The following is a 24214-nucleotide window of genomic DNA, read 5'->3' on the forward strand; positions in this document are numbered from 1 at the left end:
AAATTAGGATTAAAGTTGTGTAAATTTTGTATAAATATTTTATTTGAACTCACTTGACAACTATTATTTTACGACTAAAGTTATGTACTTCTAAGATTAAATTCGCTTGCACAAAATTTTGGGTCCGCCGCTGCATATACTCACTATGTATCCTACATGCATTTTTGAAGCCAGCTTGGCAACCCGTTGTCGCCACGTGTGTGGTCCCTTTTTATGTCACATCATCTTCATCGATTACGAACCCTTTCTCAAAAGATAAAAAAAAGTACGTGCAATCTTTGTACATTTTTTTCACCTCACACATTTTTGGTGTGGATTTTCAAGAAGACTCACGTGTGATCCTCTTTCCTATCCCTATTCTCTGTACAGAGTAAAGAAAGATTTGTCAAACTAAAGCCGCTGTTCTTTCTTGTTGCTCTCTCTTCGGTACATCCTTTTCACTTACAAAATTATTCACCAAGTCAAATACGTCTTGAGATCATGACACGTGGCAACGTCTCCAGCTTTGCTAATTTTGTAGTCGTCTTTACTACTTAATCTAAGTTCTTTGCCTACCTCAGCATATACCCATTGTGCATCCTCCATGCATTTTTGAAGCCAGCTTGGCAGCCCCGTCGTTGCCACGTGGGCAGTCACCTTTTTACCCCACATCATCATCTTGTCGATCACGAACCTCGGAACTTTTGTAATTGGATTGTCGGAGTTGACAATGAGAGAACATTTGCACCACTTTTCTCCAATTGGCATCTAAAACTTTTGTTACCTACTCTAAGCCCTCCAAATGATATGACTGTTAAGTGCGTGACCAAATTTTGTAGTTATATCGTACGCTGTTAATGTTGCAAGGGCAGCTCCAAGACTGTGGCCCGTGACAGTTATACTTAATGGCACGTCTTTATAATTAGGCATTAAGAATGTTGTCAATTTCTTCTCTAATTAATGATCACATTCGTTTTTCTATCGTGTACAAGCTCAACAATCCACTTTGTACCATGGGTTGATCGTAATTTTTAGGTGCCATGTCATCCGGTAAATAAGTTAACGTGGCACGTAAATTTTCGAGTCATTCGGATGAGGTGGCGGTACTTCATTCGATAAGCAATCACCACGTCACCGTGCCCGAGCCTGGTGATCTCCTCCTCGTCATCGTGAACTGCCACGTAACTGGTCCAGCTGGATTGTGGGAATACCAAATTTGAGAACCTTTTTCTCCATTTGAACGGCACGCGTGGCGTAGAGGTTCTTGATTACCTTGCATCTGCTCTTGTAGCTAGTCCACAGTTCGTCAGCATGAAACTCTTCGAATAAAGACATGTGGCATACTTGGGTGGCGACATTGTTAGGTGTTTTTCTTATTTTCTTACCATATTTGATTTTTTTATCTTTCGAAAGAAAGAGCAACATATTTACTATAATTGAGTTTTCCTTCTTATAGAATAAAATTATAAATCTTTCATGTTTGGCTAGTCTCTTTTCTTGTAGGAAAAGGTTTGGGCTTCTATAAATTGAGTATTCTTCCTTCTCATTCAGCAACATCCTCAATGTAGCCATAAGAGGTTTGAGAGTCGTGTTTAGGGGGGAACTTTATAGGACAAGTGTTAGTATGTCACTTTTGTTTGCCTTTTCGTGAGGTTGTTCTCTCGATATTTTGTACTCTCTTTTATATATTAGATTGCTCATCTTCGCCGTGGACGTAGGTCAATTAACCGAACCACATTAAATATTTGTGTTTCTTTTGATATATTTCTCTTTTATTGTCTGATTTATCGTCGTTCAATATTTACTTTGCTAGATTCCGCATGAGACCTGATTATTTCAATCCTAACAAACATGTCAAAGTCGAAGCATCGATAGGCTAAGAGCCTCATGTTTGTCATTGGGTTTGGTATTACAGATTCTTGGAATGTGGATGAGGCTATATATTGTGTAGTAATAATATTAATGTAGTAACCTTTTTTGCTGCAGTACTCAAATGACAGAATTTATAGATATAGATGGAACAGTCCCATGTTACATGCGCCAAACTAAACTAATGCCAAAAGTTTATAGTGGGTGGTGGGACAGTGGGCAGAATGTTTTCTATGAGAAGTCAGAGGACTATATATGATAAGAGGAGAATTGGGGCTCGGACGGTGCATTGAGTTTCATGGGATATGTATTAGTCTGGATAGGTAGGGACAAACTGCGTTAACTAAAAAAACGTTGTAGAGCAGTGGGGTAGCAGCCCTATGTCGAAAGATTATATTGCATATATAAATTAAATATTAAGAGTATTTGATATAATTATATATTCTATTTTGAACATCATTAATATAGTTGAATGATGCAGAGTGTTCAAAGTGACGTATTATTTTACGGGTTCACAATTTTATCTATTTTATTTGCCAAAACTAAACGGAGACCACCATATATGGTTTCTTTGATTCTTTTTCTATCTAAAAATTTTTCTAACAAAATAAGTCTTAAAATTTTTGTAGAAATAAACAACTAATGTTAAAATTAAATTTTTTAACTAAAAGTTATTTCTTAAATAAATTTTATAATTTAAAAGTCAAGCTCTACAAAAAATTATATTCTTCAACAAAAACTCTCTACAAACTACAAATCCTCTCAACTCTCTCTTTCCTTTAGTTTTATGCTTACTTTTATTAGTAAAATATCTAATATTATTTTAATTTTGATATATAAAATTATAATTCTATTAAAAGTTTTTAAATTGTTTAGCTAAATGTTGTGTAGTTTGATCTAAAAAGTTTAGTGCACAAATTCATAAAAAAAAGTTTATTTAATGGTTTAAAGTTTGAACGAGGGAACCTAGCTAAGCCAATGTTGTAGAGGACTTATTTTGCAACTTTTCGAGATTTTAGAATGAATTTAATTTATACACCGGACAATTATCTCTACTCTCAATATGCTTTAATGTCGCGCTTAGTGGTTTGTTAGCTAGTGTAGTGTGCATCATCTTAGGGGACAATTATCTCTGCTCTCAAGAAGAAGTGCAGATAAAAGTATTTGCTCATCTGCGGTAACAAGTAATTTGTCTTACTCGCATGATTAAAAATTTCATATTTATTGAGGCTTATCTATAAATATTTTTTGAGTGATCTAATAGCGTAAGAATGATTTTTACCCTAACCGATATATAACTTAAACTCGAAATGAAATTGGATAGCATACAAGTAGAGTTTCCCCACGCATACTTTTATGTTAACTAGATAAGTCTCTTTAGGTACGAAATGAAAAAGAAAAAAGGATTTGACAAATACCAAAATACTCTTTATTAAATATTTAAATTCTTGTAGTTTTAAAAATGTCTTGACCACCATTGAAGAGTAATAGGAAACGAGTATATAAAGCGTGTAGTGAGTCAAGAGTGGTTTGGCTCCGACCATTTGGTGGAATATGCGGTCCAAGGTGAGCGTTCCCTGTAGGCTGTAGTCATAGTATTTCACTACTTATCTAAGTCCAAAGTTTTGGCATTGGCTCCTAAGACCATGGTTTTGGCATTCGCCCTACCCCCCCCCCCCCCCAAATTCCACTAGTAAAATTTCACTCAAATATTCATCAATCATTATATATACATACATATACATACATACTATGCTAAAAAGTGGAAACCTCAAATATCAAACTTGAATTACTAAATTGACCATTAAAAACTGAGTGACTATAATACCCTTAAAAAAAAATTCCTTTCTTTCATAAACCAAGGCATTAACTGATATTCTCTGCGTTACATAAAAATATGAATAACTCTAAGAGTTGCAATTTCTAATTCAATATATATTAAAAGCAATTGAATCTCTTTCAACGTGCCATTATTATACAATTCTAGAAATATGTACACTTGAGTAGTTACAGATAAAGTTCAAAGGACCTAAGCCTGAGAGCAAATGAAGAGACAATGGTATCAATATATCATTTATGTAGTGTAATGGCAGTAATAACCAAAAAACTAGAGAACTACAATATTTAAGAAAAGTGTGATTGCCCAATACAGCTGGTGCTTCAGTTTATGCAGCCGCATGTCTTGAATATTAGGCCATTGAAATAAGAATAGCATGCCTATTTCTTCATTCTTTCCACATGCATATACTAATTGAGATCATCGGATTCAAGAGTTAGAATTTTGTTTGAGGTAAAATAGATCTACATATTTTTTGAATAACTTTTGCTTGATCTTTGACTTAATTTTTGTGATATATTATTTGCTGTCCTTTTCACCCAATATATAATGTAGGATGCATATTAGATATATATGTTTAATGAGCAATATATAATGAACTGAATCATGGCAAGGCATATTGTCTTGGTTATGACTTATGAGGAATAAAATAAAGCTTCAGAGGCTCCTTGGTGATGTGACCATCACACATATTATTGTTCATCTAACCATCAAACAATTTATTGTAAAATATAATTGTTCACCTTCGCATGTTCAGATGATATTTGGTTAAAATGAAATCAGTTCATGATTTTGAGCTTGCACGTCTTTTATGTTTATTTTTGTAATGGTTAGGTACATATTTTAAAAATATATTTTTTTAAAAAAATTAATATCAATTTAGATAATATACACGTGCAATATACGTGATCAGAAACTAGTACTATACCTCAATATTTTATTGAGTTTAAGTTCTATGCATTTCAAATAGTATAAAAAGATATTTATATAATCAGATCTTATAGGTGAATTCATATGATAGGTAATTGGTAATATGGTAAAAAAAGGAGATAAATAACCTACTATCACAAGTTGAACTCACTGATAAATAATCTGATATCACAAGTTGTTGAACTGCGAGGTAGATTTTTATTATATTTCTAGTAAGTTTTACTCGTGAAAATTACAAAAATAAAATCGCATTTTAGATATAAGTTTGGTTTTCATTTTCAAAAGAAAGATAAAATTTACAAAAAAAATATATCTTCTTTTAATTTAGTTTTTAATAAACAAATTAGTGACTTTTGTATTTTCCTTGGTAACATTTAATTAAAGTCTAGTTATTTTCTCATATTTTATTAGTCTAGAAATAGTCATATATATTCTTATCTTTGTATTTTTGATTGACCTTTAAATAGAAAAAAAAAAAAGGAAGAAAATGAAAATAAAATAAAAATAAGAACCAACGAAAAAATTGTCTCTATTATACATTTCCAACAAACTCACTTTTCTTGCTAACCAAACCACTCACTCATTCTTGAATAGAACTTTCCCTTATTGGCTAATTTACAAAATTTCTTATAAATTTCATTAATATCCTGTTAGACTAATATTAGCTGTCCCTTATATGCCAATAATAGTTTATCTAGAATTTGGTCTTTATATAGTTCGTAAAGCTTTACGTCTAAAATTATGATGCAACATTAAAAAATTCAAGTTAGAATGTGAGATTTTGAAGTTAGCGATTAAGGCTTGCAAACATTTAATTTTACATTTGCAGTTTGCATTACCTGTATTAATGGAGCGTCCAAGTGTTTTCCTTTGTATTCCTTTATCTTCAATTTTTTAGTTTTGTTTCTAAAATTTCTTCTTTATTTATTTTAATTTTCTTTGCTTTTGTGAATTTTGCTTTTTTGTAAGCTAGATAATGGTAGTCATACGGAGAAGGGGGATTTGCATCTATACCCGCTTTTTGGGTCACCTTTTAATTTATACCCGCTTTACAAAAGAAATTGCAAGCGTACCTACTTTTTGCGTAACATCAGACATACGGGCCTGAAGTAGCAAAAATTTATGTCTGAAGTTTGAACTTCAGAATGTTTTGTCTGAAGTGTAGCAAAACTTCAGATATTTTTGCATGAAGTTTGGCCTGACTTGCAAAGGCAATCACGCAAACTTCAGTTCATAGTGCAAATGGCAAACTTCAGTTCATAGTGCAAATGGCAAACTTCAGTTCAATAAAACAACGTAACATCATGTTTTGGCTGAAGTTTTTGTTTGTAATTGTTGCACTTCAGCATTCTAGTAGCTGAAACTTTATTCTGTATTTGTTGAACTTCAGCATGTTTTAGCTGAAGCTTTGTTCTGCATTTGCTGAACTTCAGCATGTTTTAGCTGAAACTTTGTTCTGTTTGTGATGAACTTCAGGGCTTAAATTTGTTTTGTATTTGCTGAAGTTCAGCATTCTAGGAGTTAAAATTTTTGTTTATATTTGCTGAAGCTGAAGTTCTAAACAACAATGAATTTAATAGATCATGATTAGCAGTAATTGATGTTGTTCATTTCAAAGATTAAAGAATGAAAAATATTTTCGACATGAAGAGGCATGAAGTTTTATTTTTGAGGGAAAAATAGTAATTTGACCGAACCCATAGGTTAAATAAATATGATAGAATATTCACGCTGTATAAATATATAACTACGCTCCATATAAGATATTTGAAAAATCGGCGATCTTAAGTTTCAAAAGAGCCAAAATTAATAGAAATAAATAAAGAAAGAGAAAATAAAAGAGGAAAGAAAGAAACGAGATGAATAAGAGAGGGTACAACTATTAACGAAGGAGGAGAAGGAGGAGGAGAAAGAAGCCTGAAGTTGTTTAAAAAGTAAATACAAGTTAATTTTTTTAAAAAAAGTGAATACAAGTTAAATTTTTTAAAAAAAGTGAATATAAGTTAACCGAAGCCAGTAGCTTTTTAAGACTACAAAAGCCACGTGGCTATATAACCATGAAGAAATGCTTTGAAAGCTTACAACTCAGCGCCACTTGCAGGATTATAAAAGAAAAGTGAAAATGCGTCATACTGTTATGAATGACGTGTAAAATGCATCATCCATGGGCAAAACTATCTTGACAAACATAAAACATTGAAGCAGCTACAGTAACTATAAATATGGGCCAATCAAAATAACCAGCTTAGTTAAATTTACTAAAATGACCTATCTTATATGCTAGGCAAGCATGTTGATGACACACACAGTTGAAGAACCTCAACTGTTGCTTAAGAGAATTCCCGAAGTTTCAATATGTGACAATTCTTACTACTAGCATGTTTGGTCAATATGCAAAAAATAGAAAGTATTTTTTTTTTTAAAGTAATTTAGGTGAGAAGTAATTTATATTTGACTAATTAATTTAAAAAATACTTCTGAATAGCAATTACTGTTTGATCAAGCTTTTAAAAACTGTTTCTAAGTGTATTTTTCTCAAAAGTGCTTTTGGAGAGAAACTATTTTTTTTCTACTTTTTCAAAACTGCTTCTGCTTCTTCTCAAAAGTTTTTTTTTCTTTCTAAAAGCTTGACCAAATACTTCGACTTAAAAAAAAAAGGCACTTTTTTTTGTTGAAAAAAATATTTTTTGAAAAAAAAAAATACTTTTAACTTTGAGAAACTTGGCCAAAAAGGCTATAACACACTTTCAAAAAGTAAGCTTTGGTCTTATCGTTCAAGAGCAGAGTCCTCTCCTCTGTATTAATCCTCATACATTACAATTGTCAATCGTTAATTGATTTACGCCTTCTTCAACCCAAGAAAGCTTTGTAATTTATGGTTAAAATTGTGCTCACTTGCCACTTTCCGGCCTTGTCTATGAAAATAGTCATTGTTGTGACGTTTCAAATTCTACAAGTGAATTTTATACTCTATAATTCAATTATATAGGTCAAAGTTTTCTCTAGTTTTTCCTTAGTGATTCTTCCATCCTAATTTATATAGCGGTATTTTAATTTCGAGAATCAAATAAACTTTTTTTGGTAATATTTTTTTATATGTCTTTTCGATATTTTAAATTATTAATTATTTCGATACATAGTAATCTTTATGTAATTTTCAGATATATAAATTTATTCCAAAAAAATACATAAAGGTTTTATTTTTAAATTTAATTAAAATTAAAAGATTTGACACTCAAAATATGAATTGTGCTATACAAATTGGACGTATAACTATAATACAAGACAACTAAAGGGAAAGAAAGAAAAAAAAGAAAAAAAGAAAAAGCATTATCTCTTTTTTAATTCTCCCTTCCCTAATTTCCGAACAAAATAGAACCAAAAAAAAGAAAAAAGAAAAAGAGAAACACCATCCCTTTAATTATCCTTCATTTCCCTTTCCCTCCACTCCAAACAGAGAATTAATTAAATCAGTGGGCAGCTACTATAAGAACACAACATTACATGCACCGCGTCTCTTTCCTTTCTCTCTTCCATTTCTGTTTAATTTTCTAATCATCGTTTTCACCCTTAATTTAAAAAGTAGTAAAATTCCAGTATTTGAGAAGTAACCAGAATGGAAAAATTCGATTGGAGATACGTCACGTTGTTCGTGCTTATACTTGTTTGGAGTGTAAATGGGGGAATTGAAGGAGTGATCAAAGTGAATTATAAATTTTCCGGGTCGGAAAGGAATTTACGTGCCCTAAAAGCTCATGATGAAATGCGCCACCTCAGAATCCTCGCCGGCATTGACCTTCCTATCGGCGGCATTGGCCGTCCTGATTCCGTCGGGTCTGCTTTTCCTTTTTACTCCGGTTTATTATTAAATTGGGTATATGCGTGTAATTCTGACTATATATGCATATGTATATAGAGTTTAAGTTATACATACTGCGAATTCTTACTATCATATCACCTTTACCTCGGTGTTATCAAAGGCGCGCTTAAACAAAACATGTTGAGCGCTTCACCTCGCTTAATGGGTACTTCAGTGTTGTCATCAAGGCTCTAAGACATACTTTTCCTAAAAACGAGCGTATTCCGGAAGATGCGACACTAAACAGTTTGATATTTCACTTTATCGTAAATTTTCTTCAATTTCTTTGTCCATATATTTGGTATTCATGATTATAGATATTAGCCTTGGACTACAGATACATATTTGTAGTTTTTCTCCATATGCGCCTTTCTTTATTAAAGCCCATGCTTTATTTGCGCTTAAAGCCCCAACAGACCTTAGAGCTTTTTTGCGCTTTTCGCATTTGATAACACTGCTTTACCTGTTGTAGCAGTTAACCTGCCTTATTTTCAAAATTATAAATCCCAAACTTTAAGGAAGCTTCAGTGATGGTGTATATAACTTAATCTTAGGTATATAAAGCAGTTAGCAATTAACCTGCCATTTTTTCGAAGTTAAAAATCCCAAATTTTAAGGGGTTTCGCTGACGGTGTATATAACTTAATCTCACATATATAAAGCAGTTGAAGCACGAGTATAAATATATGTATTTTGTGTACATGGTGTGGTACATTGTGCTGTAGTTGTACTTCTCTTATTTTGCAGTGTTTGAAACGATGCTTTCTGTATTGTTGGAAAAGAGCTGTAAAACATATAGTAGAGCTGTTGAGTGATTTAATATCTGTATCTCACCTTGTCACTATAAGCAGCTATTTACAGACAGGGGCAGATGTAGTATACAAGTTAAAAAAATCCACTAAATTAGTTCAAATAATAGATTTCGAACCGAGTAAATCAAATGATCTGTGGTAGAATTTTGAACTTGAATCGATAAATTTCAAATCCTGAATCCGCCTGTGTATACATATCATCCGTTTTCTTATATGCGTCCCTGTGTGTTTATATATATATATATATATATATATGTATGTCGGTAGGTCTGCTTATTCTATTTGTGCATCATCCAAGATAGAATACTGTTTATCAAAGTTTTGTTGTAGTAAAAGAGTTTGCGTGAATTATCAATTGGCTATGTTCTCAATGTCAGCTTTTGGCAAAGCCTATCATGTGCTGACTTAATAATTTCCAGAAGATGCTTAGATCTCGGCTAATTGGAGAATATTCTAAATTCCATGTTTGAATGATAAATTTAAGCTCATTACATTGTCAGTTAGTTTGTTTCATTATTTGGATAAATTGATGAAAATCTCTCTTCACGCAACTTTATGTGGCTTACAAACAATCAATTTTATATATGTTAAAATGACAGTTTGTTACCGTATGGAGTCAGTTTGTGCTGCTATTGAAATCATTTCCTGGATCTTTTGTTATTATAGGCTTTATTATGCTAAGATTGGGATTGGAACACCTCCAACTAATTATTATGTCCAAGTGGATACAGGAAGTGACATTATGTGGGTTAACTGCATTACGTGTCAAGAATGCCCCAGAAGAGGCTATCATGGTGTATGTTTCTTTTAAATACACACTGACATATGTGTATATGTATGTTTATGTTTTTATTTTGTGTCTATACATTTATTCTCAGTATATGAATTGCTCTTGAAAGTAAAACAATTCTTCGTTGATGCTCTATTCTGTCCTTTTTTATCTGAATTGTTTTTGGGCAGCTGGAGCTAACACTCTACAATCCAAGGGATTCTCTCACTGGTAAACTCATTGTTTGTGGTCACTCATTTTGCAAAGACATCGACAGAGGTTCAGTATCAGGCTGCTATGGTAATACTTCTTGTACTTATGGTCAAGTTTATGGAGATGGAAGCTATAGTAGGGGCTACTTTGTGGAGGATGTTGTCCAATATGATCAGGTGTCAGGTGATCTCCAAACTAAATCATCAAATGGGAGTGTTATTTTTGGGTAAGATGTATGTTATCTAACATGCGAGCGAAAGAATATTTCTGTAGCTCTTATAATCCTCAATCCAGCATTTGACTTGTTAAACATTTAATTTAACTAGGTGATCTTACATGATTCTCATGCTCGAAAAAATCCTTGAGAGTGCACTTCTTCCATCATTACAGCACTTGCAAATTTATGACCTTGCTGTATATTAATTTATCAAAATCCAATGAAACCGTTTCATCTGGAATTGGTTTTGCTTCCTCCTTTTGTCTATCTGATGAAGCTGAAGTTTCCAAGAGCATTTTCATTATTTCAGAAATCTAAAACTTTTAATTAGTTGGGGTCTGAGATGGTAGGTAGTTATGTAAGGGGAGCAGAAGTAAAAGGGAGTAAAAGTCAATTTCCTTTGTTTGGTCTGCTAGAAAGGTACGAAGGCAATGTAAAGTTGGATCCTGACCCTTCCACATTTTCTTTATAATATCATCCGACTTCATTACCCAATCCCTCTATAATTGGAAGGGAAGAATTAATGGATTAGGTAAAATTGTATTTGCCTATCTTCTAGTTGTACTGATAAACAAGGTGACAAGGATTGTTTTCATTATTCTATATATGTGTCTGGCAAGGGATTAACTTCATTGGGTAAGTAAATCAACTAGTCCATTTCTTCTTTGAACTAACATAAGGATAAAAGATATCTAGAATGGTCACAGCTTCTATAAGCTGCCTTTCCTCCATTGCCAGGTTTCAAGACCCAGACTGTTAGATATTTTGTGTTTTTTCTCCTTGCAATAAAATTTGTTACTTTTCTTCAATCTTTGAATCTTGTAGCCTTTCGCCAAAATTATTTATTTTAAATCTAAAGGCCCCAAACAAATAAAAGCTTCCATTTGGGCTCTTGTTCATGGTCAATGATTTGCGACTGCCACTGAGCCAACTACATTTGTTTGTTTCTCATTTGGTTCCAATAATTATGCGTTAGTTGAGCCAAGCTCTGGTGACACCATTATCTTTTATTCCGTTTGTTGTTATTCTTTCTCTTTTCTTTCTTGGATAAGTTTATTGATGTTTTCCCTTGTATTCTCGGAGGTGTGGTGCTTCACAATCTGGGGATCTGAATTCCTCTGATGAAGCTCTTGATGGGGTTCTTGGATTTGGGAAATCAAATTCATCCATGCTTTCCCAGCTGGCTTCATCTGGAAGAGTGACGAAAAAGTTTGCACACTGCTTAGATGGTGTGAATGGTGGTGGTATTTTTGCCATTGGGGATGTTGTGCAACCAAAAGTAAACATGACTCCTTTGGTACCTAATCAGTATGTAAATTTTCCACTAGAATATGAAGCTTTTGATTAGCTTGTGGTTGAGAAAATTGTAATGATTTAAATACTTTAAATTGTCTTTATTCTTAGGCCACATTACAATGTCAATATGAAGGCAGTTGAAGTTGGTTATCAGTTTCTAAACCTGTCTGTTGATGTACGTATGAATGGAGAGGACAATGGAGTAATAATTGATAGTGGAACAACATTGGCTTATCTTCCTGAGGTGATTTATGGCCCACTAGTGAAAAAGGTAGTTTGCTACTATAGTTCGTTTAGTCTTTTTGGAGGCCACTTAATTGAATCAGAAATAGATATAAATGTTTGTACCTAAAATAATTGACATGTTTGTATTTCTTCACTTCTGCCAGATATTCTCCTGGCAACCTGATCTGAAATTGCGTACAATTCGTGATGAGTATACATGCTTTGAATACTCTGGAAGGTATGGAGCATACTGAGCACTCATCTCTTTACGCATTCTGTAAGTGCATGACGTTACGTTGTCTTTCTAACTTGTGGTTTCTTCTTTATTTCATCATGTTACTCTTTCAATTTCTCAATCAACATCCTTAAGAAGGATAACTTAGCTGCTGCTTTGTGCTTCAAGCGTGTTTATTCTGAAGCAGTGGCAATTGGATTCTAAAGTGCCGTCATGCTATCAGTTATACTCTAATTCCCAAGATGTTGTTCGCAAGAGGTGGAATACGATGGCTAATTCTATCTCAAGATGAACTGAAAATTGATAAATGCATTGATTCAAATTCTTGTATCAAACAACAACAACAACAACAACAACAACAACAACCCAGTATAATCCCACTAGTGGGGTCTGGGGAGGGTAGTGTGTACGCAAACCTTACCCCTACCCTGGGGTAGAGAGGCTGTTTCCGATAGACCCTCGGCTCCCTCCCTCCAAGAACTCCCCACCTTGCTCTTGGGGTGACTCGAACTCACAACCTTTTAGTTGAAAATGGAGGGTGCTCACCACTAGAGCAACCCACTCTTGTATCAAACTAGTGGAAATAAAATGAGGTCGAGCAATTTGCACTGATTCATGTGACGCCTAGCATAATGTGCATGATAATTCAAGATTAGCAATGTAATATATGTCAAAAGAATCAGAAGTCCTTTATTATACTGACTTGGAACCTATAAAAGACTAGCAATCAAGTTACTAGAATAACTGTCAATTTGGCTTTGCAATAAAGTTATTTCAATGGTGGTGTTTGGTATGATGATGATCATTATGCGGGATAAAGATCTTAGAGCATGTAAAGCAGTTGTGCTCTCTGTTTATTCTGTCTTGTTCCAGTTGTAAAGATCATGGTTTTAGCAACACATATTTCACTAATTTTGCATCCATGCCTTGGTTTTGAACCTAGCCCAACATAGTCTTTTGCTTGGAAAGTATTCCTACAAAACCAAACTTTTTGAATGTTGGTTTTATTACAGACTACCACTACTAGTCAGAATTAGTGAACTGATTAGTTTGGCAACTATGTGAAGTAAAACAGCTATGGAAATTTACTTTCTGATATATTGGTCCACTTGAATATGAAGACGCTTAACTTATGGTGCGGGTATTTAACTAGTTGCCTTAAAAAATTTGCTAGTAAACTTATCAAAAGAAAAAACAGAATGAGAAAGATTATCTTATACGGGGGATTTGTTTCCGGTGGAGGTCCACGTGGAGGAATGAACTTTGTAAGCGTCACAATTCCTTGCCTCTTTTATTCCCTTTTTATGGAAACTATTTTTCTTGAGATGTTTCTCTTATGATTCTTGTATTTTACAACTATTTTTAGTTCTCCAGGTAAAAAGATGTCCAAATGCAATAACTTTTGCCTCTAACTATTGCAGTGTTAATGATGGATTCCCTCAAGTCACTTTTCATTTTGAAAATTCTCTTTCTTTAAGAGTTAGACCCCGCGAGTATCTATTCCCATATGTAAGTATGTTTTTTCACGAGTTAGTTTTAACTCTCAGTATTGTTTTGCTTAGCCTTGTGGTTTTGAGCTTTTTGGTCTTATGTAATATGAATTTGTCAAATTATCACATAAGGTTAGTAGTGTCGGACCATTGACCACTCTTATAAATTGCTTGAACTTGGAGGGTGGAATGTGAATTGTTTCATAATTGTGTAATTTTCGAAGAGTAGATGAGTTCTGATTACTTCTGCTGTGAATTAGGTGGCAACTCCCCTTTTGTCGTTAGAACTATTTCAGCTACATGATATGTGAGATATCTGAGTGGATTTGTTTGTTATCAGACCTGTTGAGATTTTTGTTATTTAAGATGAAATAGTCTTAAAATGAGGGTGAATGGGAAATGGAGGGAAAAATGAAATTTTTGAGTAAAATTTTAAGTTTTCCCCTCTTGACAATGAGACATTGTCCCATATTGGAAGAGGAAAAGATTTTTGGTGGGTATATATATAATTGCTCTTCTTGTAGCTCTTAAAGAGTTAAGAAGAAAGCAAGCCTCGCGCCGTCGTCGTCGTCGCTCGCTCGGCTCGGCTTCGGCTTCGGATTCGGATTCAGATTCGGATTTGGATTTGACAATGAGACATTGTCCCATATTATCCGCATTTGTAACGGATATGTTCCAATCCGTGTATTGACCACCAGCTGTAATAGCAGCCGCCTAATGCTCTTCCCACCATGGCCAAGTGCTTGCTCCACAAACAAGCTAGTGCATGCTCCACCATGGAGGGTGGAGGGTCGTTCATCTTCAAAGCTGACTGCTATAAATATGTGCAGCAGCTGTTGAAGAAAGAGACACCAAACTGAAAACGCTCAACTTTGGCTATACATTGCACTCCTTCCTCTCAGCATTTCCATACGATTTTCTGAGTTTCTACTCCTTTGTTCTGCATTGTTTTAACTTCAAACAAAGCAACTGTAAGTGTGATTTGCTACCGAACTTTGTGTTCGCTGAAACACTGGGGTTTGAAGTACCGCTACACCAGTGTGTGATTCGTTCTATCCTGGGAGGAAATAATCCATAACCTTGGGTACTAGGAGGGGATTAAATTCCTTAAGGAAACACTGTGAATTCAGTGGGCTCGAATTAATTACTGTTTCATTACGATAACTTATATTTCCCAGAATTATTATTTACAAATACAGCAATATTGGCGGGACTAACAATCTTAAGGAATTTAATATTTATTTCTGTATTTGTGTTATTCTTATTATTCTGCAAACTAAAACCTTTGTGGTTTTGTGTACTCCCGTTTTGTAGAGTAAAGCCCGTGGCGTTTTGTTGGAGATTAAAATCTACGTGATTTTTACTCCAGTTTGAAAACGTTTATTAAACGTTTGTTTATGTCATTCTTTTATAGAAAAAATGACGACTGAAAACGAAAACCAAGCTGTTCCGACGGTGACTGACAACGCATCGACAAGCCGAACACCGGCGTTGGCACCGGTAGAAAAACCCGGAAAATTTTCCGGGATTGATTTCAAGCGCTGGCAGCAGAAGATGTTCTTCTACTTAACTACGTTATGTCTACAGAAGTTCATCAAGGAAGATGTTCCTGATCTGCCAGATAAAACTCCAGAGAATGAATGTTTTGTCGTGATTGAAGCGTGGAAGCATTCTAATTTTTTATGCAAGAATTATATTCTTAGCGGACTGGATGATAATCTGTATAATGTATACAGTGGCGTGGAGACGTCAAAAGAATTGTGGAATGCGCTTGAAAAGAAATATAAAACTGAAGATGCCGGGATGAAAGAAATTCGTTGCCGCAAAAATTTTTGGACTACAAAATGGTAGATAGCAAGTCTGTTATTACCCAAGTCCAAGAATTGCAAGTGATTATTTATGATCTACTTGCTGAAGGTCTTGTCATCAATGAAGCATTCCAAGTAGCAGCAATGATTGAGAAGTTGCCTCCGTTGTGGAAGGACTTCAAAAATTATTTGAAACACAAACGAAAGGAAATGTCCCTTGAAGATCTCATTGTTCGGTTGAGAATCGAAGAGGACAATAAAGCTGCTGAAAGGAGAGGCCGTGGAAATTCAACAATAATGGGAGCAAATGTTGTTGAAGATAACAAAAAGAGGAAGAAGGCTTCTGTTCCGAAATACAACCCAAGCAAGAAGCGGTTCAGTGGAAACTGCTACAACTATGGGAAAATCGGACACAAATCTACGGAGTGTCGTGCTCCGAAGAAAGACAAGAAAAGGGGTCAAGCAAACATGGTAGTAAAGCATGATGATGTTGATAACTTGTGTGCCATGCTTTCTGAATGTAACTTGGTGGGAAATCCTAAATAGTAGTGGTTTGATTCTGGAGCCACTCGCCATGTTTGTGCAGTTAGAGAAGCTTTTGCTACTTATGCTCCTGTTAGACCCGGAGAGACAGTTTATATGGGAAATGCTTCAACAACAAAAGTTGAAGGATATGGGAAGATATTTCTGAAAATGACTTCTGGCAAGGTCATGACTTTGAACAATGTCCTTCATGTTCCCGAAATGAGAAAGAATTTAGTCTCTACTGGACTTCTTGTTAAGCACGGTTTTAAGTGCGTTTTTGTGTCCGACAAGGTTGTCATAAGTAAGAATGAAATATTTGTAGGAAAAGGTTACTTCATCGAGGGTCTTTTCAATCTGAATGTAATGGTTGTGAAAAACAATAATAATATTTCAGCTTCTTCTTACTTACTTGAGTCAAATGATTTATGGCATGTACGTTTGGGTCATGTCAATTATAAAACCTTGCGGAAAATGATTAACTTGGAAGTACTGCCTAAGTTTGAATGCGAAAAATCAAAATGTCAAACATGTGTGGAATCTAAGTATGTTAAACATCCTTATAAGTCAGTTGAAAGGAATTCAAATCCTTTAGACTTAATTCACACAGATATTTGTGACATGAAGTCAATACCATCTTGCGGTGGAAAGAAGTATTTCATAACTTTTATTGACGATGGTACTCGATATTGCTATGTTTACTTACTGAATAGTAAAGATGAAGCAATAGACGCATTCAGGCAATACAAAAATGAAGTTGAAACGCAACTTAACAAGAAAGTAAAAATGATAAGAAGTGATAGGGGTGGTGAATATGAATCTCCTTTTGAAGAAATATGTTTAGAATATGGAATTATTCATCAAACAACAGCCCCTTACACGCCCCAATCTAATGGGATTACGGAAAGAAAGAATCGCACATTAAAGGAGATGATGAACGCTTTGTTGATAAGTTCTGGTTTGCCACAGAACTTATGGGGGAAGCCATTCTTACGGCTAATCGAATATTAAATCGAGTGCCCCATAGCAAAACACAATCCATTCCATATGAAAAATGGAAAGGAAGGAAGCCCAACTTGAATTATTTTAAAGTGTGGGGGTGTTTGGCAAAAGTGCAAGTTCCTAAACCGAAAAGTGTAAATATAGGGACCGAAAACCGTTGATTGTGTTTTCATAGGATATGCGACAAATAGTAAAGCATATCGATTTCTGGTTCATAAATCAGAAAATCCCGACATTCATAATAATACGGTTATAGAATCAGATAATGCTGAGCTCTTTGAAAATATATATCCGTATAAAAAGGAATATGAGTCGTTTGGTGAAGGATCTAAACGATTTCGGGAAGAAACAAAAGAAAGTATATGTAATCAGGAGGATCCAAGACGTAGTAAACGTCAAAGAACGTCTACTTCATTTAGATCAGATTTTGTGACTTTCTTATTGGAGAATGAGCCTCAAACATTTAAAGAAGCTATGACTTCTTCCGAATCATTGTTTTGGAAAGAGGCAGTCAATAGTGAAATAGAATCCATATTGAACAACCATACATGGGAATTGGTTGATCTTCCTCCTGGAAATAAACCTTTGGGTTCTAAATGAATTTTTAAGAGAAAAATCAAAGATGATGGCACTATTGATAAATTCAAGGCAAGACTCGTAGTCAAAGGGTATAGACAACGAGAAGGTCTAGACTACTTTGATACATACTCTCCAGTTACAAGAATTACGTCCATACGGATGTTAGTAGCATTAGCTGCACTGTATGGTCTTGAAATTCATCAAATGGATGTTAAGACGGCCTTCTTAAATGGAGAGTTGGTGAAAGAAATTTACATGGAACAACCTGAAGGGTTTGTGGTTCCAGGTAAAGAAAAGAAGGTATGTAGACTTGTTAAGTCTCTTTACGGACTAAAACAAGCACCCAAACAATGGCATGCGAAATTTGACCAAACAATGTTGTCAAATGGTTTTAAGATAAATGAATGTGATAAATGTGTGTACATTAAAAATGTTCCAAATCACATAGTCATTGTTTGCCTATATGTGGATGATATGCTGATAATGAGTAATGACATTGCCAACATAAATGCTACTAAGCGTATGCTCAATAGCAAGTTTGATATGAAAGACTTGGGAGTTGCTGATTTAATTCTGGGAATTAAGATCCATAAGACTCCTCAAGGTCTGGCATTGTCACAATCTCATTATATTAAGACAGTACTTGAAAAATTCAAGCACTTGAGCTTTAAAGTTGCAAAGACTCCAATTGACGTGAATCTTGTATTAGCAAAGAATAAAGGCCAAAGCATATCACAATTGGATTATGCTCGTGTGTTGGGATGCTTAATGTATATCATGAATTGTACACGACCAGATATAGCTTGTGCTATAAGTAAAGTGAGTCGATATACGAGCAATCCAGGCCAATCTCATTGGATGGCAATGAAACGAGTTTTGGGATATTTAGAACTTACCCAGAACTTTGACTTGCACTACAGTAAATTCCCTGCGGTGATTGAGGGATACTGTGATGCAAATTGAATCACCGGTTCAACTGATTCTAAGTCCACGAGTGGATATGTATTCACTATTGGTGGAGTAGCGGTATCTTGGAAGTCGTCCAAACAAACATGTATTGCCCGCTCTACAATGGAGGCTAAATTCATAGCCTTAGATAAAGCCGGTGAAGAAGTTGAATAGCTCCGGAATTTCTTGGAAGACATTCCATTTTGGTCCAAACCGTTGGCACCAATATGCATACATTGTGATAGTCAAGCGGCAATTGGAAGGGCTGGGAGCGTTATGTATAACGGTAAATCTCGTCATATACGACGAAGACATAAAACCGTTAGGCAATTACTCTCTAAAAGAATTATCACGATTGACTATGTAAAGTCAAGTGATAATGTGTCGGATCCACTTACAAAAGGCCTAACTAGAGAGGTAGTTGAGAAATCATCAAGGGGAATGGGGCTATGGCCGAGAACAAGTCATTGTGGCGGTAACTCTACCTAGAAGACTGGAGATCCCAAGATCTAGGTTCAAGGAGATCAAACAAAGTCATTAATGACGGTTCAACATTGTCAAATGAAATTTTAGTCCGTTCTCGTGATGAGACAATGTTCAGTACCAAGGATAAAGTATTAAGGCTTTTTAATGATTTCTAAATTTGATACGGGGTATATCAAATAGTGTATCTACAGGATGACACGTTTAGGAATCACCTATGTAAGTGTGAAGTGTTAGCCGCTTCAAGGAGAACTTTGTAAGGCCAGTTCTCTACGCACTTATGAAACCAGGCGGTGTTCATGGCTGAAACGAACACAACAATGAGAACCAAAAACGGTTAAGGGTTGATTGTGTGACTTATGTTTGTCTAGGTATACACCAAAGATCGACGGTTCAAAGATATCAAATCTACCGATTGACCGAGTATATCCGACATAAGTTCACTACGGAAAGTTCAAAGGGAAACCTACTTATCCAGATGCGATTAATCCTTGCTTGCAGATCACACAGTTTTTTCCATGCATACTTCCGTGATATAGCCATTCCCCATTCATGTGGGGGATTGTTGAGGTTTTTGTTATTTAAGATGAAATAGTCTTAAAATGAGGGTGAATGGGAAATGGAGGAAAAAATAAAATTTTTGAGTAAAATTTTAAGTTTCTCCCTCTTGACAATGAGACATGTCCCATATTGGAAGAGGAAAAGATTTTTGGTGGGTATATATATAATTGCTCTTCTTGTAACTCTTAAAGAGTTAAGAAGAAAGCAAGCCTCGCGCCGTCGTCGTCGTCGCTCTGCTCGGCTCTGCTTCGGCTTCGGATTTGGATTTGGATTTGGTCAAATGATCGATTGATTGATTAATTTTTTGGACCAAATTTATTTGTTAATAGTAAATATTAACGTAAGATTATCCGCATTTGTAACGGATATGTTCCAATCCGTGTATTGACCACCAGCTGCAATAGCAGCCGCCTAATGCTCTTCCCACCATGGCCAAGTGCTTGCTCCACAAACAAGCTAGTGCATGCTCCATCATGGAGGGTGGAGGGTCATTCATCTTCAAAGCTGACTGCTATAAATATGTGCAGTAGCTGTTGAAGAAAGAGGCACCAAACTGAAAACGCTCAACTTTGGCTATACATTGCACTCCTTCCTCTCAGCATTTCCATATGATTTTCTGAGTTTCTACTCCTTTGTTCTGCATTGTTTTAACTTCAAACAAAGCAACTGTAAGTGTGATTTGCTATCGAACTTTGTGTTCGCTGAAACACTGGGGTTTGAAGTACCGCTACACCAGTGTGTGATTCGTTCTATCATGGGAGGAAATAATCCATAACCTTGGGTACTAGGAGGGGATTAAATTCCTTAAGGAAACACTGTGAATTCAGTGGGCTCGAATTAATTACTGTTTCATTACGATAACTTATATTTCCCAGAATTATTATTTACAAATACAGCAATATTGGCGGGACTAACAAGACCTTCTTTTCCCTTCTTAGGGTTGTAAACAAAAGTAAATAATATCTCAGATTTCTATATTTATATGAACTTGTCATAGCGTAAGCTGTCAATTGACTTTCTCAGAGAAAATATTCTATCTCCATCATCATGTTTGCTAAGTAAATGATGAGTATTAAAGGGAATTATTTCTATGCAGAATATCACATTTGCCAGTAGATCTGATTTCTGTATGCTCTTTTAGGAAGATTTATTTTGCATTGGATGGCAGAATAGTGGTACTCAATCAAGGGATAAATGGAACCTCACGCTTTTCGGAGGTATGTTTATCTGTTTCTTATTTTTGTAACTGCAAATGTCAAGACTACCATGCTATGTTTGAATGAGTATGTTTTTGATTTAGAATACATACATATCAAAATTAATGTATTTAGAGAAAATAGAGATCAGAAATCGCATTTGGACAGGAAAATGGTTTGTGAAGTGAATTTGAATTCTGCAGAAAAGTACTGCTTCTAATACAGGCACTAATATGAGCTACATTACAGGGCATTATAACAAACCATTCACAGCTACTAAAACTGAGAAATTTCCAGCTCCAGTATACATTTGACATGGCAAAATTTCCAGAAAATAGTTTACTGTTTATATCATTTACGATGGAGCTAGAAGCTTTGCATACTTAGTTGAGGTCTAATACGTTATAGTTGCCATCACCAGATTATGCACCCAAAATGAAACCTCCTAAGACCCAATTGTTACAAAATTTCCAACTGAGGGCATCATGTCTGCTGCATCCTATCACCAGTAAAGACACATAAGAGAGACATATCTGATCTACATGGTTTGGGAAGAGAGGCACTGTTTTCTTTTTCTTTTTTTGGGAGCGGGGTTACATCCTGTATTCATTCTGGATTGCGGGAGTTCAGTGCAGACTGGGATGGAGACAAGCAAGTTGAATGTGATGAGGGTGGCAGTCTTTACGAGCTCTAAGGAGTCATTTAAAAATACGTATAAGGACATAATCCATCAGGATTTAAGTCCGCATGTGAACTCTATTAATTCATTTTTACAGCTAAACAGGTAACGAGGATTTGGATATGAATTTGGAATCGTCTGAGAAATCCTTCCATCCAAATAGCCCTTGGATTTTCTGTCATAAGGCAACTTTGTATGATTTTCCTCTTAAATTGTGTAGTTGAAGAGTAAAGATCATAATCAATTATATGTTTGTCCTTTGCTGACTACTTTTTCCTCCTTTTTTCTTTAACTAAAATGAATCGGACAAACATATGGTTGAATCTCTGTGAATTGTGCACCCTTTGCTGTCTGTAATTATTTCTTCTTTAACTCCATTTTGTGACCTTTTTTATGAACTATTCGCACTAATATGATCTATCTCAGAGGCCCAAACCATCTGAAAGCCCACAAAATGATGGGGAATTTATGCTAGTTCATGTGTATGTGTGTATTTTTTTTTTAATGAATTGGTATTTGCTGTAAAATTGAATCATTTCATTTACGGTAGCTGGCTAAGATTATGACTGCAATATCACTTGTTTGTTTCATGGTTTACACGACGTTCACAATAATTGAGTTGTGAAATTTCAACACCAGCATTTTAGAGCTAAATTGCGACCTCTTGGAAGAAGTGGCAACTATTTATATCCAAACTACTGCTATTTTGTGAAAGAGGGGACTATATTTAAATAACTATTTGACACGACTATCTTTAAAAAATTAACCGACATTGTTCAGGGGCAACAACAACAACATACCCAATATTATACCACACCATGGGGTCTGAGGAGGGTAGTGTGCACGCAGACCTTACCCCTACCTTGTGAGGATAGAGAGGCTGTTTCCAATAGACCCTAGGCTGAGGAAATGACATTGTTCATGGGCGTGCTTTCTATTTGAGAAATGTGCATTTAGCACTCACGATAATAAGTGAGAGTGCTCTGCAACCTCGTTTTGTGATTTAATCCCAAATTCTCTCTCCAGCTCTTCTAAGTCTGTTAGAATTGGTCAATTACTGTGATAATAGTGATTAAAGTGCATCTGGATTGTTTCAATTACGTTGTATGTTTCCTTGGTTGGATTCTTTATCTTAAGGAACTTAAAGATTATTCTTTCATTATTGTCTCATTTTCTTCTAAAGTCTTGGAGGTATTCTGATGCTTGCAGATTTGGTACTCTCAAATAAGCTAGTCTTGTATGATCTTGAAAACCAGGCCATTGGTTGGACCGACTATAATTGTAAGTGTAGGTTATATCTGTTCGATACTTGCAATATATTTTGGTACATTGGAATTAGATAATTTTGTTGTTCAATTTGTGTTACTCTTTGTTTTAGTTTCAGCTGAATCTAGAGTGGCTCTACTGACCTAGATAAATGATCTATAATTTCATTGCAAATCTTTATGTACTTATAAAGAAAGAAAAGAGCAGAAAATTTGGGAATGAATTGCTTGATTATTCCCTCAAGCATGTAAATAGTGTTTACAAGTAATCCTAAAAAGCAAAAAAAGAATTCCGTTCCTACTTACACAATCATAGGGATTCGAGACCTTTCCCATAGTGAAAAGGAAACATTCCTAATTCTTATAATCTTCCTCAAGTTGGAGCGCACATATTGTATGCTCCTAACTTGCCGCAAATATACTCAATTCTGGAGCCACGCAGTGACTTTGTAAGAACATTTTCTAACTGGCTATTTGAGTTGACAAAAACCTGTTGCAACACACCCAAAGTCAATCTTTTGTTTGAAGCAATGTGCAGTGCAACTTGATTATCACAGATCAGTTACATTGGTGCATATCCCCACGTTAACCTTTTGATATGTGCCGAAGTGCTCGTCCAGTGTTTGAGTCATGACATCTTTTATATCTTTGGAAAGGTTTGATTCACTATTAACTCATCAAAAAATGTGTTTTGGTTGATTTCAGGCTCATCAAGCATTGAATTAAAAGACGAAATTACTGGATCAGTTCGTTTAGTAGGTGCTCACTCCCTGTCAAGTGGTTCTAGTTTGACAGCTCAAACGGCTCTAACAATATTCTTTTTGTTAGTAGTTCTGCTGCACAACTATCTATTCAACTGGTAAAATCTGGTCAGTATTAGCTTCTGGTGTACCTGAGACGAGAATTGTTCGTTTGACTGTGAAAATAACTTTTCAAAGTATTGATACAGCAGCTTGTGGCTGTCGACCGGGTGTGCATATTTTACATTCAGAATGGACTGCAAAAGCAAAGCTGAAATATAGAACAGATTAACAGAAAATTCCATTTTGTATGTAGCTGGCTTATGTTGCAAAATGCATACTGTAAGTAGAACTCTGGATATATTTTCTGTGTTCCGCTTGTTATAACACAAGTTTCTTGACGAATTAAATTGTCTTAATAGCTTTTTTGCTTTAAAAAAAAAGGGCAGCCTAGTGTACAAGGTATCCCGCATTCACGCAGGATCTGAGAAAGGGCCGCACCCCAAGGGGTGTGATGTAGACATCCTACCCTATTGCAAGCATTAGTGACTGCTTCTATGGCTCGAACCCGTGACCTATAGGTTAGACGGAGATAACTTTTCACTTCACAAGTATTAAAATATTTATCTGATATCTGCTTGTAGCAAAACTATATCTGTGATAAGCTTGTGAGATTACCTCATTTCCAGTTTACTGGAAG

The 24214-nt window shown here is 35.1% G+C and overlaps 1 protein-coding gene and 1 pseudogene across 3 annotated transcripts; one reads left to right on the plus strand and one right to left on the minus strand.

Annotated features, from left to right (window-relative positions):
• Nucleotides 1–385: 385 nt before the first annotated feature.
• LOC107825875 (phospholipase A(1) DAD1, chloroplastic-like) lies at nucleotides 386–1337 on the minus strand (annotated as a pseudogene).
• A 6706-nt stretch (nucleotides 1338–8043) lies between these two features.
• Nucleotides 8044–24105, plus strand: LOC107796698 (aspartic proteinase 36-like). Of its 3 annotated transcripts, none has more exons than XM_075227685.1 (11): nucleotides 8044–8449; nucleotides 9953–10082; nucleotides 10247–10494; nucleotides 11569–11793; nucleotides 11890–12052; nucleotides 12171–12244; nucleotides 13663–13750; nucleotides 20776–20851; nucleotides 22719–22790; nucleotides 23480–23643; nucleotides 23724–24105. In XM_075227685.1, exons 1-10 carry the CDS (start codon nucleotides 8232–8234, stop codon nucleotides 23635–23637), a joined length of 1452 nt encoding a protein of 483 aa, XP_075083786.1. In that variant the 5' UTR covers nucleotides 8044–8231; the 3' UTR covers nucleotides 23638–23643; nucleotides 23724–24105. The 3 variants fall into 3 exon arrangements, with proteins under 3 accessions (XP_075083786.1, XP_075083785.1, XP_075083784.1); XM_075227684.1 differs by having other exon boundaries at nucleotides 23727–24105; XM_075227683.1 differs by having other exon boundaries at nucleotides 23480–24105.
• Nucleotides 24106–24214: the final 109 nt, after the last annotated feature.

The sequence above is a fragment of the Nicotiana tabacum genome, chromosome 13, assembly GCF_000715075.1.
Source record: "Nicotiana tabacum cultivar K326 chromosome 13, ASM71507v2, whole genome shotgun sequence".
Lineage (NCBI taxonomy): Eukaryota > Viridiplantae > Streptophyta > Magnoliopsida > Solanales > Solanaceae > Nicotiana > Nicotiana tabacum.

Excerpts from the sequence above, each read along its gene's own strand:
- LOC107796698 (XM_075227683.1), top strand. The coding sequence starts at position 8,232 with ATGGAAAAATTCGATTGGAGATACGTCACGTTGTTCGTGCTTATACTT. Across the intron at positions 11,794-11,889 it reads ACTCCTTTGGTACCTAATCA|GCCACATTACAATGTCAATA; the intron begins GTATGTAAATTT and ends CTTTATTCTTAG. Across the intron at positions 13,751-20,775 it reads GCGAGTATCTATTCCCATAT|GAAGATTTATTTTGCATTGG; the intron begins GTAAGTATGTTT and ends ATGCTCTTTTAG.